The 16,849-nt window shown below is 51.7% G+C and overlaps 1 protein-coding gene across 1 annotated transcript in view; it reads right to left on the reverse strand.

The window, feature by feature from the left end:
- The window catches only part of mxd1 (MAX dimerization protein 1), a 42,905-nt gene extending 26,657 nt beyond the window's left edge, over positions 1–16,248 (reverse strand). Inside the window, exons 1-3 of the mRNA XM_078239220.1 lie at positions 16,110–16,248; positions 14,766–14,859; positions 10,739–10,768 (exon numbers count right to left, since the gene is read on the reverse strand). Coding sequence (XP_078095346.1) covers positions 10,739–10,768; positions 14,766–14,859; positions 16,110–16,176 — 191 coding nt within the window. The 5' untranslated portion in view covers positions 16,177–16,248. The remainder of the gene's footprint in view (positions 1–10,738; positions 10,769–14,765; positions 14,860–16,109) is intronic.
- Positions 16,249–16,849: the final 601 nt, after the last annotated feature.

Consider the following 16,849-nt stretch of genomic DNA (forward strand, 5'->3'; position numbering starts at 1 on the left):
GCAATTTTACCATCCATACTAAATTCAAGGAGCCTGCATGCTTTTTACACACCTGTCCGGGAAGAGAGTAAAATTTTGCTGCGTTTTTATAATTCCTCAGTCAACAGAGGAAAGAAACAACATACAAGGAATCACTGTTTACCCCCTCGAGATCACCCCCCATGGACCAAGTACCACTCGCACTATAACTAACCAAATGGGTAACAGAAAAAGCTACCAGGTTCATTCTCCGCAGCCCCCATGACCCCTCGAAGCTACCACAGATAAAGAGTTGCCGGAATGCTTCAACCACACAGTTCCCCAAACTGGTTTTCGTTTATTGAGAAACAGGTTCACACGCGGACAGAAGATTCAGTTTCAACTCATAGCACGGGACTGTGTTGCCTCGGGGGAGGGGGGTAGCCGGTCGAGATGTCAAGGGTGGGGAAGTCTTTGCCCCACCTGTACCCGAAACAGCACCCACCTCATTTCTGCCAGCAAGCCGTGCCCGCAACGGACGAATCGAGAGGGACATGTAACCCTGAGCAGTGCGCTCCTGATCACAGACTGGTGTGGTGCTGGACAGATTGGGAAGATGGATGCAGGAAAGATGCAGTAATTTGCTTTTATATTCATTCGTGGGACATGGGTGTCGTTGGCTGGGCCTAGCACTTATTGCCCCATCCCTAGTCGCCCCTTGAAACGAGTGTCTCGCTCGGCCATTTCAGGGAGCAGTTGAGAGTCAACTGCATTGCTGTGGCTCTGGAGTCCCATGACGGCCAGGCCAGGGTAAGGACAGCAGATTTCCTTCCCTAAAGGGGATCAGGTGGGGTTTTTCCAACAATGGTTACCCGATCATCGGTAGATTTTTATGCACCACCTGCCGTGCGGGATTTGGGCCCCCAGAATATTAGCACTGGAGATCTGGAGCCTAATAGTGCGCAGACGTCAACGGAAGAAACAGCAGTGGAAGGAGGCCATTCAGCCCCTCGAGCTAGTTGATGTCTCTGTTGTGTTTGAATATGCTTTGCATCCTTGGTGCCTTCTCTCTGGAACAGCCTGCAGCCTGACCTTTGGGAGGAAGCACGCTAACATGTCTGATATAGCAGGCTGCAAGATGGTTTCACTTTGCTGACAAAAGGGTAATAAATGAGATGTGTGCCAAATTCAAGTCTAATTTAAATTCAGGAATCCCAGACCTTCCAGATGTATCTAAAATGGAACTGAACTGAGTTACCGACCATAAGAGATAGGAGTGGAATTAGGCCATTTGGCCCATCGAGTCTACTACACCAAGGTTGATACGTTTCTCATCCCCATTCTCCCACCTTTCCCCCCTAAACTTTGACCCCCTTACCAATCAAGACTCTATCTATCTCTGTCTTAAAGACACTCAATGACCCGGCCTCCTCTGTGGCAATGAATTCCACAGATTCACCAAACCCTCTGGCTGAAGAAATTCCTCCTCATCTCGGTTCTGAAGGATTGTCCCTTTACTCTGAGGCTGTGCCCCTCGGATCCGAGTCTCTCCGACTAATGGAAACATCTTCCCCACGTCCACTCTATCCAAGCCTTGCAGTATTCTGTAAGTTTCAATGAGATTCGCCCCTCATCCTTCTAAACTCCATCGAGTACAGACCCAGAGTCCTCAAATGCTTCTCAAAGAGGGCGACACGGTGGCACAGTGATTAGCAGTGCTGCCTCACAGCGCCAGGGACCCGGGTTCGATTCCCGGCTTTGGGTCACTGCGGAGTTTGCACGTTCTCCCCGTGTCTGCGTGGGTTTCTCCCAGGTGCTCCAGTTTCATCCCACAGTCCAAAAGATGTGTAGGTTAGGGGGATTGGCCATGCTAAATTGCCCCTTAGTGTCCAAAGATGTGCAAGTTAGGTGGATTGGTGATGCTAAATTGCCCTTAAGTGTCAGAGGGATTAGCAGGGTAAATATGTGGGGTTAAGGGGAAAGGGGCCTGGGTGGGATTGTTGTCGGTGGAGGCTCGATGGGCCGATTGGCCTTCTGACACTGTAGCAATGCTATAATTCTCATACGTCAAGCTTTTAATCCATGGGATCATTCTGGTGAACCTCCTCTGAACCCTCTCCAAGGCCAACGCATCCTTCCTTAGATACGGGGCCCAGAATTGCTCCCAATAGATCAGCTCCCATACAGTTATCCCCAAGGCTGTGATGTTCCTTCACTGGAGTCAGACTATCTCCTTTATTCACGGGTTACAATCAGCTTCATCACAACCGGGACCTCTCTGCGAGGGAGAGCCATGCTACCTCCTTCCAGCACTGGAGAGACAGCACACAACCCGAGTCTCGATTCTACACTGGCGCGCTCCCACGCTTTCGAGAGCGCACTCGAAGGCTGCTTGGCAGATTCACCTCACCAAATCGGAAATGCCCCTCAAGTGTGCCAAGAACCGGAGGCAGATTCGCCCTGCGGCCAAGGCAGGGCAACGTCAGCAGAGAGCTCGATCAACTCTCCACAGCTGCTGTAGGCCCACAGAGACCAGGCCCAAAAAAAAACAACAACCCAAGCTTTAAACTCAAACTAAATAACAATGAGATCATGGCCTCCTTTTGTTCCTCTGATTTACAAAGTAGTCCTTTGCTCAGGGCTCCGGGGAATGTTGTTCTGTAGAGCCATAGTTTTACAGCACAGGAAGAGGCCGTTCGGCCCATCGAGTTTGCACCGACCAAAATCCCACACAGGCCCTATCCCCATAACCCCATGTAATTTACTTAGCTAATCCCCCGACAATAGATGCAATTTAGCATGGCCAATCCACCTAACCTGCACATCTTTGGAGTGTGGGAGGAAACCCACACCAACACAGGGAGAACGTGCAGACTCCACACAGACAGTGACCCAAGCCAGGAATCGAACCCGGGTCTCTGGCGCTGTGAGGCAGCAATGCTAACCACTGTGCCGTCCCTAAATCTAAATGTTGTGAGGGTTCCTGCCTCTACCCCCTTCCAGGCAGCGAGTCCCACCACCCTCTGGGAGGAAAAGCTTTTCCTTACATCCCCTCTAAATCTCCTGCCCCTTACTTTGCTTCTACGTTCCCTGGTTACTGACCCCTCTACTAATAAACTTTAAACCTCCAAGGGGAAAAGTTGCTTCCTATCTACCCTATCGATGTCCCTCATCATTCTGTACACCGCGATCAGGTCCCCCCTCAGCCTTCTCTGCTCTAAGGAAAACAACCCCAACCTAAACAGCCTCTCTTCATAGCAGGAACACTCCAGCCCAGGCAGCATCCTGGTGAATCTCCTCCGCACCCTCTCCAGCGCAATCACATCCTTCCTATAGTGCGGCGACCAGAACTGCACACAGTATTGTGGCCTGAGCAGTGTTTTATACAGCTCCATCATAACCTCCCCAAGTCTTGGCTAACCACTGCAAGTATTCCCTGATGCCTTCTTAACCACCTAATTCGAAAGCATGCGAGAGCTCTGAGGTGCGGAGGGATCTGGCTGTCCCAGTGCATGAATCACAAAAGGCTGGTATACAAGTATAGCAAGTAATTAGGAAAGCGAACTGAATGTTATCATTAATTATGAGGGGGATTGAATACAAGAGTTGGGAGTTGATGCTTCAGTTGTACAGGGCATCTGTGAGACTACATCTGGAGTATTGTAGACAGTATTGGTCTCATTATTTAAGGAAAGATTTAAATGTGTTAGAAGCAGCTCAGGGAAGGCTCATCAGACTAATACCTGGGAATGGGGGTGGGGAATTGTTTTAGGAGGAAAGGTTGGAGAGATTAGACTCGTATCCCTGGAGTTTAGAAGAGTAAGAGGTGATTTGATTGAAGCATGCAGGATCCTGAGGGGTCCTGACAGGGTGGATGCGGAGAGGATGCTTCCTCTTGTGGGGGAATCTAGAACTAGGGGGGGTCACTGTTTAAAAATAGGGGGTGGCCCATTTCAGACAGAGATGAGGAAGGATGTTCTCTCTCCGAGGGCGGAGAGTCTCTGGAACTCTCAGGCAGCGGAAGCAGAGTGTTTGAATATTTTTAAAAGTAAAAGTTAAAGTTTATTTATTAGTGTCACAAATCGGCTTACATTAACACTGCAACTAAGTTACTGTGAAAATCCCCTAGTCGCCACACTCCGGCGCCTGTTCGGGGACACTGAGGGAGAATTTAGCACCTAACCAGCACGTCTTTCGGACTGTGGGAGGAAACCAGAGCACCCGGAGGAAACCCACGCAGATACGGGGAGAACGTGCAGACTCCACACAGTGACCCAAGCCAGGAATCGAACCTGGGACCCTGGCGCTGTGAAGCAGCAGTGCTAACCACTGTGCCACCATGCAGAGGTGGATAGATTCTTGTTGAACAAAGGGGGCGAAAGGCTATCAGGGGGTTGGCGGGAATGTGGGATTGAGGTTACAATCAGGTCAGTCAGGGCGGGTTCGAGGGGCCCCACTCCTGATTGACATCTCTGCTCGTGTGAACGATACTTGTACGTCGATAAGAATCTGAGGAGTTATGCAACAATATCCCCTTAACCTCAGCAGTGGAAAAGTTGACCGGGAACTGAAAAGGGCTGAAGATGTTGCGGGTAGATTAAGACTGAACACAGTAAGATCAGAGAGAGAAGTACTTAGCCAGGCAGCAAATGAACAAGACACCGGATACATATTCTGCTGCAATGTGCATTGCACAATGTGCACAACTTCCCAGCTGAAGAGTCATAGAGGTTTACAGCAGTGTTGGGCCAAGGCAGTGATAGGGTTCACACACACAGCACTCACTGCCAACATGGTCGCCCATCCTAAAATGGTGTCTCCACCTACCCATGTGCTGAGCGACATACATCTTAATCGAAGGAAAGATATCCCCAGCATTGGAGGCAGTCCAGAGAAGGTTCACCAGGTTGATCCCGGGTAGGGAGGGATTTTCTTATGAGGAGAGGTTGAGTAGGTTGGGTGTGTACTCATTGGAGTTTAGAATCATAGAATCCTACAGTGCAGAAGGAGGCCTTTCAGCCCATCGAGTCTGCACCGACCACAATCCCACCCAGGCCCTATCCCCATAACCCCATGCATTTACCCTAGCTAGTTCCCCTGACACTAAGGGGCAATTTAGCATGGCCAATCCACCTAACTTGCACATCTTTGGACACTAAGGGGCAATTTAGCATGGCCAATCCACCCAACCCGCACATCTTTGGAGTGTGGGAGGAAACTGGAGTTAGCGGAGGAAACCCACGCAGACATGTAAACTCCACACAGACAGTGACCCAAGCCCGGAATCGAACCGGGGTTCCTGGCGCTGTGAGGCAGCAGTGCTAACCACTGTGCCACTCTGCCGCACCTTATGGGCGACATATTTCCAAGAAAGGGCAGCATGGTGGCTAGCTACCTCAGCGTCAGGGACCGATTCCCGGCTTGGGTCACTGTCTGTGCGGGGTCTGCACGTTCTCCCCGTGTCTACGTGGGTTTCCTTGGGTGCCATGCTAAATTTACCACTTCGTGTCCAAAGATGTGCGGGTTAATTGCTAAATTACCCCTCAGTCTGAGGGGGACTAGCTAGGGTAAATGCATGGCGCCACGAGGATAGGGCCTGAGTGGGATTGCGGTCAGCACAGCCTCAATGGGCTGAATGGCCTCCTTCTGCACTGTAGGATTCCATATCAGGATGGCGAGTGGATTGGAGGGGAATTTGCAGGTGATGGCGTTCCCATTGCTAGATGGGGGCAGTCATGGGTTTGGAAGGTTTGCAGGGATCAAACCTGTGCTTGTGCAGGGGAAGCACTATTGGGGAAAGGCGGAAAAGATAGTTTGAGACGCATGTTGAAGCAGCAACGGTGCGAGGCAGCGTGATCCGATACAGCATTTGCAACCTTGAATCAGGGACCAGAAGCCATCTGCAGAGCTAAGGACACCGCAGCTGTACACATCCCCAGCAAACCCTTCGCTCCAAATCATTTCCTTTCAAATGTTGCAACACAACAAAGCCGCTGACGGCATCTCTCTCTGGTGACAGGAATTCCCAACCCCACCAGCCCGGGTTGTAATACATGGGCCAGGCTATCAGCCCAGGTAGAATCCCGACCCTAATGAGCGAAAGGCAGAGAATGGAGGCTACAGGAAGGCAGGGGCAAAACAGTCCAGAAGGCCTGGCTGCTTGCAGCACCCGCTTGCCTCAGTGATTTCACACACGTGTCTATAAGAAGGGCCAGCACTCGATCACCCTGCCTGGGTGCTCTCGACTGTGCCGAGCTTGGCAACAAACCACAAGCAGTGGGAATGTGAGGCCAGACGCGGTGAGTCCATCTGACCAGCTTGGGATGGAGCGTGGCAGATTGGAAAATGCGGAGCTTCGAGTGTCCCAACCGTATAATATTAATCCCCCCCGAATCCCAAACCGTACCAGTGCTCTGTCCACGGTTTCCATTGTGGAGAAAAATTGTGCTTCTTATTAAGTTCATACAAGCAATCATACGTTTGAAAAGCAGGATACTGGGTCGGCAGTGGAGAGGGGAGGGAGTTTAAGAGAGAAAGAATAAACACAGCAATGTCTCTGTATGGTTTAACGCCACCGGAAAGAGGACATTAACCACAAACGTGCTTCACAACTGCGAGGGATGTTTTATACATATTCAGCTGATGGAACATGTATAAAAGGTGATGCATTTTGGTAGATTGAACCAGGGCAGGACTTACTCAGTTAATGGTAGGGCGTTGGGGAGAGTTACGGAACAAAGTGATCTAGGGGTACAGGTTCATAGCTCCTTGAAAGTGGAGACACAGGTGGACAGAGTGGTGAAGAAGGCATTCGGCATGCTTGGTTTCATCGGTCAGAACATTGAGTACAGGAGTTGGGATGTCTTGTTGAAGTTGTACAATACATTGGTAAGGCCACACTTGGAAAACTGTGCACAGTTCTGGTCACCCTATTATAGAAAGGATTTTATTAAACTAGAAAGAGTGCAGAAAAGATTTACTGGGGTGCTACCGGGACTTGATGGTTTGAGTTATAAGGAGAGGCTGGATAGACTGGGACTTTTTTCCCTGGAGCGTAGGAGGCTGAGGGGTGATCTTATAGAGGTCTATAAAATAATGAGGGGCACAGATCAGCTAGATAGTCAACACCTTTTCCCAAAGGTAGAGAAGTCTAAAACTAGAGGGCATAGGTTTAAGGTGAGAGATACAAAAGTGTCCAGAAGGGCAATTTTTTCACTCAGAGGGTGGTGAGTATCTGGAACAAGCTGCCAGAGGTAGTAGTAGAGGCGGGTACAATTTTGTCTTTTAAAAAGCATTTAGATAGTTACATGGGTAAGATGGGTACAGAGGGATATGGGCCAAACGTGGGCAATTGGGACTAGCTTAGGGGTTAAAGAAAAAGGGGCGGCATGGACAAGTTGGGCTGAAGGGCCTGTTTCCATGCTGTAAACCTCGATGACTCTATAACTTCATATGGAAATGAGATATAGGATATTGCTGTTTACAAATGCAGCAACAGATGTGATACACAGCGCCCACACAGCGCCAAGCGCAGCGCCCACACAGCGCCAAGCGCAGCGCCCACACAGCGCCAAGCGCAGCGCCCACACAGCGCCAAACGGCAAGCGAGTTGCACATCAAATATCCCGCACAAATCTCACTCTCCGCTGACAGCAGAGATACCTCCACTCACGCGACATGAATGAATCCTGATGAAGTGCCAGTCCCCATCCCACACTGAGTAAACTGTCGCACAGACACGTATCCCAGTCGAGCGATGGGGAGGGGGGGGGGGAGAAAACATCTCAGGTGCAGCCTCCAGATGCCCCGCTCCAGCCAAGTGTGGGACAAGGTATCGGGGGTGATATCAGCCAATGCTCTTAATCCGAGCGAGGTTTATTAAAGACAGTAGCAGGTCTACACATGCGTTTCTCAGCTCCCGTGCTCCCGAGACGCAGCAGCACAGGCACCGAGTCCCAAAGCAATGGCCCAATCACCCTGAAGCATGAACACGGTGAGCAGAAGATTTAATGCGACTTGGATGGAGATTGCGTATAATACGCAGAAATTGTAAGATCTCACCCAACTAGTGCTCCTTCCTGCGTCAAACTTAAAGGTTGGGTTAAATCTGAGTCGACAATGCTGCCTACAATTCACCAATTGTTATAATAAACAGGATCATAGAATTCCTACAGGAGGCCATTCAGCCCATCGCACCTGCACCGACAACAATCCCACCCAACATATTTACCCAGCTAATCCCCCTGACGCTAAGGGGCGATTTACCATGGCCAATCCACCTAACCCGCACATCTTTTGGACTGTGGGAGGAAACCGGAGGAAACCCACGCAGACACAGGAAGACCGTGCAAACTCACACAGTGACCCGAGGCTGGAATTGAACTTGCGTCCTCAGCGCTGAGAGGCAGCCTGTCAGAAAATCCTGGAAGTACTTGGCAGCTCAGCCAGTTCCCGTGGAGGGAGAAACACGTTGAAGGTTTCAGCCTCACAACCTTTCGCCAGACGCTTCAACAGCCACCAAACTCCGGCGCCGGTTCGGCTACACTAATGGAGAATTTAGCATCGAGACACTTCAATTTGCAACAAACTGCTTTGGAGACGCCCCAAAAGTAGAAATAGAAGCCAGATCAACCTTCCAATAGTGCCTCTCATAGAATCCCTACAGTGCAGAAGGAGGCCAGTCGGCCCATCGAGCTTGCACTGACCACAACCCCACCCAGACCTTATCCCCATAACCCCATGCATTTTCCCTAGCTAGTCCCCCTGACACTAAGGGGCAATTTAGCATGGCCAATCCACCTATTCCGGAAAGGGCAAAAATAGATAAGTCTCCTGGGCCGGATGGGATTTATCCTAGGATTCTCTGGGAGGCTAGAGAGGAGATGGCAGAGCCTTTGGCTTTGATCTTTGTGTCGTCATTGTCTACAGGAACAGTGCCAGAAGACTGGAGGATAGCAAATGTTGTCCCCTTGTTCAAGAAGGGGAGTAGAGACAACCCTGGTAATTATAGACCAGTGAGCCTTACTTCAGTTGTGGGCAAAGTATTGGAAAGGATTATAAGAGATAGGATTTATAATCACCTAGAAAGGAATAATTTGATTAGGGATAGTCAGCACGGTTTTGTGAAGGGTAGGTCGTGCCTCACAAACCTTATTGAGTTCTTTGAGAAGGCGACCAAAGAGGTGGATGAGGGTAAAGCGGTTGATGTGGTGTATATGGATTTCAGCAAAGCATTTGATAAGGTTCCCCATGGTAAGCTTTTGCAGAAAATACGGACGCATGGGATTGAGGGTGATTTAATGGTTTGGATCAGGAATTGGCTAGCTGTAAGAAAACAAAGGGTGGTGGTTGATGGGAAATATTCATCCTGGAGTTCAGTTACTAGTGGTATACCGCAAGGATCTGTTTTGGGGCCACTGCTGTGTGTCATTTTTATTAATGACCTGGATGAGGGCGTGGAAGGATGGATTAGTAAATTTGCAGATGACACTAAAGTCGGTGGAGTTGTAGACAGTGCAGAGGGAAGTGGCAGGTTACAGAGGGACATAGATAAACTGCAGAGCTGGGCTGAGAGGTGGCAAATGGAGTTTAATGCAGAAAAGTGTGAGGTGATTCACTTTGGAAGGAGTAACAGGAATACAGAGTACTGGGCTAATGGTAAGATACTTGGTAGTGTGGATGAACAGAGGGATCTGGGTGTCCATGTGCATAGATCCCTGACTGTTGGCACCCAGGTTGATAGGGTTGTTAAGAAGGCGTACGTACGGTGTGTTAGCTTTTATTGGTAGAGGGATTGAGTTTCGGAGCCAGGAAGTCATGCTGCAACCGTACAAAACTCTGGTGCGGCCGCATTTGGAGTATTGCGTACTGTTCTGGTTGCCGTATTATAGGAAAGATGGGGAAGTGTTGGAAAGGGTGCAGAGGAGATTTACCAGGATGTTGCCTGGTATGGTGGGAAAATCGTATGAGGAAAGACTGAGGGGCTTGAGGTTGTTTTCGTTAGAGAGAAGAAGGTTAAGAGGTGACTTAATAGAGGCATACAAGATGATCAGAGGATTAGACAGGGTGGATAGTGAGAGCCTTTTTCCTCGGATGGTGTTGGCGAGCACAAGGGGACATGGCTTTAAATTGAGGGGTGAGAGATATAGGACAGATGCGAGAGGTAGGTTCTTTACTCAGAGAGTAGTAAGGGCGTGGAATGCCCTGCCTGCAGCAGTGGTGGACTCGTCAACATTAAGAGCATTCAAATGGTTATTGGATAAACATATGGATGATATTGGAATAGTGTAGATTAGATGGGCTTTAGATTGGTTTCACTGGTCGGCGCAACATCGAGGGCTGAAGGGCCTGTACTGCGCTGTAACGTTCTATGTTCTATTCAGCACGTCTTTGGACTGTGGGAGGAAACCGGAGCACCCGGAGGAAACCCACAGAGACACAGGGAGAACGTGCAGACTCCACACAGACAGTGACCCGAGGCCGGAATCGAACCCGAGTCCCTGGCGCTGTGAGGCAGCAGTGCTAACCACTGTGCCACCCCATGTCTTTTTCCTCCCTTTATGTCTGGAAGTTTACAGCATAACCGCTGGAAATGATGCACAACTCGGCCCTCGAAGTACAAAAGAGTTCATCTTAATCACCCACACATTCACCGAGCGCTCATCCCAATCTGGTGACCAGAAGGTCAGTGCGAACGTTTGCATTACCGAGTACTGAATTAACCACACCGTTACATGTTAACACTCCCGACCCGTCTCCAATAGCCTTCAGTCCAGCCTACCTGTTTTTTTCCATTTCATTGTGCGTCGACCTGGGATGGGGGGAAAAGAATTAAAAAAAGGATTACAATCCATTCGACAGGCGATTTGATACACTTCAGAATGCTCAAGACTGCTATTGCAACATTTCACAGACATCTTTGCCCGAATAGCGACAAGAGAGGGGGGGGACAAAGTGGTGGCACAGTGGTTAGCACTGCTGCCTCACAGCGTCAGGGACCCGGGTTCGATTCCCGGCTTGGGCCACTGTCTGTGTGGAGTCTGCATGTTCTCCCCATGGGTTTCCTCCGGGTGCTCCGGTTTCCTCCCACACTCCAAAGATGTGCAGGTTAGGTGGATTGGCCATGCTAAATTGTCCCTTAGTGTCAGGGGTACTAGCTCGGGTAAATGCATGGGGTTCTGGGGATAGGGCCTGGGTGGAATTGCGGTCAGTGCAGGTTCGATGGGCAGCCCCTGGTGACTGACCCTCCTGGCAATGTTAAGTCAATATGGTGGCACAGTGGTTAGCACTGCTGCCTCACAGCGCGAGGGGCCCAGATTCAATTCCAGCCTTGGGTCACTGTCTGTGCGGAGTCTGAACATTTTCCCCGTGTCTGCGTGGGTTTCCTCCGGGTGCCTCCCATAGTCCGAAAGACGTGCTGGTTAGGTGCTAAATTCTCCCTCAGTGTAACCCGAACAGGCGCCGGAGTGTGGCAACTAGGGGATTTTCACAGTAACTTCATTGCAGTGTTAATGTAAGCCTACTTGTCACACTGATGAATAAAAAGACCCTCCAAAGACCCTAACGTCAGCCCTTCCGGTGGATGGGTTGGTGCTTCCACGTGCTCAGGGAAACAGCAGTCTCTCTCATGGCGCCCCTCTGAGCACAAGTGGAGCTCCAAAGTCAAGGACTGACCTGTTCTCAGAGAGGGAGTGGCGGAGAATCACACTTTCTCCCAGAGATTGGGTGAACAAAGAAAATTACAGCACAGGAACAGGCCCTTCGGCCCTCCAAGCCTGCACCGACCATGCTGCCCGTCCGAACTAAAACCCCCTACCCTTCCAGGGACCATATCCCTCTATTCCCATCCTATTCATGTATTTGTCAAGTCGCCCCTTAAAAGTCACTATCGTATCTGCTTCCACTACCTCCCCCGGCAGCGAGTTCCAGGCACCCATCACCCTCTGTATAAAAAACTTGCCTCGTACATCTCCTTTAAACCTTGCCCCTCGCACTTTAAACCTGTGCCCCCTAGTAATTGACTCTTCCACCCTGGGAAAAAGCTTCTGACTATCCACTCTGTCCATGCCCCTCATAATCTTGTAGACTTCTATCAGGTCTCCCCTCAATCTCCGTCGCTCCAGTGAGAACAAACCAAGTTTCTCCAACCTCTCCTCATAGCTAATGCCCTCCAAACCAGGCAACATCCTGGAGTGGGGGGTAAAACCGAGGAGGGAGGAAAATTGCTTTCCTATCTCAAACACAACCCTGTCCCGAACGTACATCCCAAATTAACAAGACAATAACAGAAAGCAGGAGGTGACGCACTTTAGGAGGAGTAACTTGACAAGGAGGTATACGACAAAGGGTCTGACACTGGGACGTTCCGAACAACCGGATCTTGGCGAGTTTGTCCACAGATCTCAGACGGTGGAAAGGCAGGTTAATAGGGTGGTGAAAAAGGCCTATGGGACACTCGCCTTTATCAATCGGGGTATAGGTTACAAAAGCAGGGAGGTCACGATGGAGTTGTTTGAACTTTGGTGAGGCCACAGCTGGAGCACTGTGTGCAGTTCTGGTCGCCACATTATAGGAAGGATGTGATTGCACTGGAGGGGGTGCAGAGGAGATTCACCAGGATGCTGCCTGGGATGGAACATTTAAGTTATGAAGAGAGGTTGGGGAGGCTTGGGTTGTTTTCATTGGAGCAGAGAAGACTGAGGGGCGACCTGATCGAGGTGTACAAGATTATGAGGGGCATGGACAGGGTGGATAAGGAGCAGCTTAATTGAAGGGTCAGTCACGAGGGGACACAAGTTAAGAGTGAGAGGTGGGAGGTTTAGGGGGGATTTGAGGAAAAACCTTTCTACCCAGAGGGTGGTGAGGGTCTGGAATGCGCTGCCTGGGAGGGTGGTGGAGGTGGGATGCCTCACATCCTTTAAAAAGTACCTGATGCGCACTTGGCACATCATAACATTCAGGGCTACGGGCCCAGTGCTGGCAAGTGGGATTAGGTGGACAGGTCATGTGTCAGTGCAGACTAGATGGGCCTCTTCTGCACTGTAGTATTCTGAGATTCTGAGTGGGATACTAAAAGTGCGTAACCAGTAGGTGCAGGTTCAAAGGGCCAAATGGCCTACTGTTTCTAACCTCCAAACAGAGCTTGACAAGTGTAAATTGAGTTCCTAAGAGCATTTCTTTCTTTAAAACACTGGCGACTGAAAGTGAAAGAGACCTTTAAATGCCAAACCGGTTAGATTACTGACATGGTGTTCGGGGCGTCAGAAACACACAGCAGACATGCAAACAGCGCTAAGATTGAGTCTATTCATGGTCAAAACCCCCCCTTCCAAAGCCAGGTGGAAACTTTAAACACATCGTCTCTCTCTCTCCCCCCACCCCCACCGAAGACCAGCAGATCAAAGTGCAAGGAATGTTAAAACATCTGGGAAGGGCTCAGGGCCTCAGACGAGAAGTCACGTCGGATCTTAAACCACAACAAACACACCCACCCCATCGGACGATAAAGTTAGCGAGCAGAATGAAATTGGAACATTTGAACTGAAACGACAGGAGCGGTGCAAAGATCAAACACAGCAGCTTGGATCATCCATAAACAAGCCAGCCTCCCCCCCGCCACCCTCGAGTTTAAATGTATTTATTCCTGACGCAAATAAGGCTTACGTTAACACTGCAATGGAGTTACTGTGGAATCCCCCTAGTCGCCACACTCCTGTTCGGGTTACACTGAGGGAGAATTTAGCACCTAACCAGCTTGTCTTTCGGGCTGTGGGAGGAAACCAGAGCACCCGGAGGAAACCCATGCAGACACGGGGAGAATGCGCAGACTGCACACAGACAATGACCCCGAGGCCAGGAATCGAACCCGGGTCCCTGGCGCTGTGAGGCAGCAGTGCTAACCACTGTGGAATTCTGGTATTTACTTCTCTTTTGAGGGCATAGTGCTGATATCAGGGCAATGGCCAATCCCTCACTCCAATCCCCCGCCAGCCCGGGGAGGGAAATAAACTGTGGATTTCACCCCCCAACTCTGGGCTCAATCCCGTCACACGCCGGACTCAATGCGGGGCTAACTCCAGGGGCAACAGGTTGGGTTGTTAAATCAGTCCGATCCCACGTGGGCCAAATGAATCCCACCACCCTCCCCTCCGGAACGAGGAGCGACGCAAAGCCCCAGGTGCCTGCGAGAAACAAAAGTTGGGGTGGATCCTTGAGGAAGGCGAGATAAAGGTGGCCTTCAGAGTACAGGTGCTCTGGGACGCCGAGGGCAAGGGGAGACCATAAAATGGATTCCGAAAAACGCCGGGGGTTGTCTTTTTTTAAGCTGTGAGGGTAGTCTGGGACCCTACAGGGCAAATTAAAGACAATTTCAGAAACGCATTGGGGAACAGTGGTTAGCACTGCTGCCTCACAGCGCCAGGGACCCGGGTTCAATTCCGGTCTTGGGTCACTGTCTGTGCGGAGTCTGCACGTTCTCCCCGTATCTGCGTGGGTTTCCTCCGGGTTCCTCTCTCACTCTAAAGATGTGCGTGTTAGGTTGATTGGCCATGCTAAATTGACCCTAGCGTCTGGGGCATTAGCCCCTGGATAGATGCGATGGGTTACGGGAATAGGGCCTGGGTGGGATTGTGGTCGGTGCAGACTCGATGGGCCGGATGGCCTCCTTCTGCCCTGTAGGGATTCTGTGATTCAGAGAGCGAGGGGTGGCCGGGAAAGGCTAATTTGTCTTTGGTGCTGTAGAGAAGCGTGGAGAGAGAGAATGATGGATGCTCCCTGCTCTCTCTCTCTCTCTTCCCCCCCATGTTTACCTGCTTCCAGCACGTTTCTTGATTTTCTTATTCCTTTTACTGCAAGATTCCTCACTCCGATGGGGAGGCAAGGATGCATAGCCATGCTCAGCTTCTGGGTGTCAGGGGCACAGAGAGAGGGAGAGACTGTCAGTGTGAGCAGAGGGACCCCAGCAACCCACACCATTCGCGATTATTTACCCTACCCCTCGGGTTGGTCAACACACACACACACAGGATTTGTTTAGCCCATTCTCACATCCCGTCTCCTCACCCCTTCCTCCCTGCCCACTCAACCCCCGCCCCCCCCCCAACTTTAACCCCATCCCATCCCAGCACAATTCTCCTCCCCTCCACCGCTAGCCAGCCTTCTCTAGCCCTGCTGGGTTATTTTCTCCCAACTTTATTTACCCCACTCTCTAACTTATGCTTATTTATCCCTGTGCCACAAACCCCTACCACCCCGGGTTTGGTTAGACCCCTCTGCCTTGCATTATATTAACCCATTCTCTCTCCATGTGGGTAGATTTACTCGTACCCCAGGTCCATTCACCCCCTCACTCAGTCCACTTACCCTCTGGGCATATTTAACCCCCCCCCCCCACCCGCCCGCCCGCACTTCCCAGGCATATTTACCCCCCCACCTTCCAGGCATAATTACCTCCCCGGCATATTTACCTCCCCACCTCCCGGGCATATTTACCTCCCCACCTCCCGGGCATATTTACCCCCCCACCTCCCGGGCATATTTACCCCCCCACCTCCCGGGCATATTTACCCCCCCACCTCCCGGGCATATTTACCCCCCCACCTCCCGGGCATATTTACCCCCCCACCTCCCAGGCATATTTACCCCCCCACCTCCCAGGCATATTTACCCCCCCACCTCCCAGGCATATTTACCCCCCCACCTCCCAGGCATATTTACCTCCCCACCCCCCGGGCATATTTACCTCCCCACCCCCCGGGCATATTTACCTCTCCACCTCCCGCGCATATTTACCTCCCCACCTCCCGCGCATATTTACCTCCCCACCTCCCGGGCATATTTTACCCCCTCCTGGTCATATTTTACCCTCTCTCAGCCATATCCATCCCCCTCCCAGGCATATTTGCCCCCTCCCAGGCATATCTGCCCCACTCCAGGGCACATTTGCCTCCCTTCAAGGTATATTTACCCGCTCCCAGGAGTATTTTCCCCCCCTGCTGGCTGTATTTACCCCCCACAGCCATATCTGCCCCCCTGCCAGGCATATCTGCCCCCCTCCCGGCCGTATTTACCCCCCTCCCGGCCGTATCTGCCCCCCTCCCGGCCGTATTTACCCCTCTCCCGGCCGTATCTGCCCCCCTCCCGGGTATATTTACCTCTCTCTCGCCGCTCTAGGTACTGTGCGGCCTGGATGAGGAGCTCGAAGGGTTGTACCCCGGTCATGGTGAGGGGGGAAGCGGGCTGACAGTCGCTCTGAAGCCGGAGCCGCTCTCTTGCTCCGCCGGCCTGACCAACACTAACTGCCGCCGCGGCCGCTCAGCCCGCCCTGCCCAGGAGTCCCGCCCCCAGAGCCCTCCCATTGGCTCTCCCGCCCGTCTGCGGCCGCCCTCCCTCCATTCCTATTGGTTCCTGTCACTGCCCATGACCCGATCCCGCCCTTTCTCCCTCCCCATTGGCTAATTCCGCTGCCCATCAACCACCCGTCAGCTGACCCGCCGGACTGTTTGAAAACAGGACGGTGCTCCCGCCCCCGCCCTCCCATTGGTCTAGCCGGACCCCGCCCCCGCCCTCTCTCCCTTTCAATTGGCTGGTGTCGCTGCCCATCATCGGTCCACGCCCCCTCTCCCTCCCCATTGGAGGCGCCGCTGCCCATCACCAGGTCCCGCCTCCGCACCCACCCATTGGCCCTACCGCCCCTCCGCGACCGCCTACTCACCCTTTCGATTGGACGGTGCCGCTGCCAATCACCCGTCCCCCGCCCCCTCTCCATCCCCATTGGTTCCCGCCGATGTCCATCACCAGCTCCGTCACCTGACCCTCCCGACTGTTTGAAAACAGTCCGCTGGTCCCGCCCCTAGCTCCATCCCATTGGTCCATCTGGACGCAGCCCCCGCCC

Source organism: Mustelus asterias, chromosome 22, assembly GCF_964213995.1.
Source record: "Mustelus asterias chromosome 22, sMusAst1.hap1.1, whole genome shotgun sequence".
Lineage (NCBI taxonomy): Eukaryota > Metazoa > Chordata > Chondrichthyes > Carcharhiniformes > Triakidae > Mustelus > Mustelus asterias.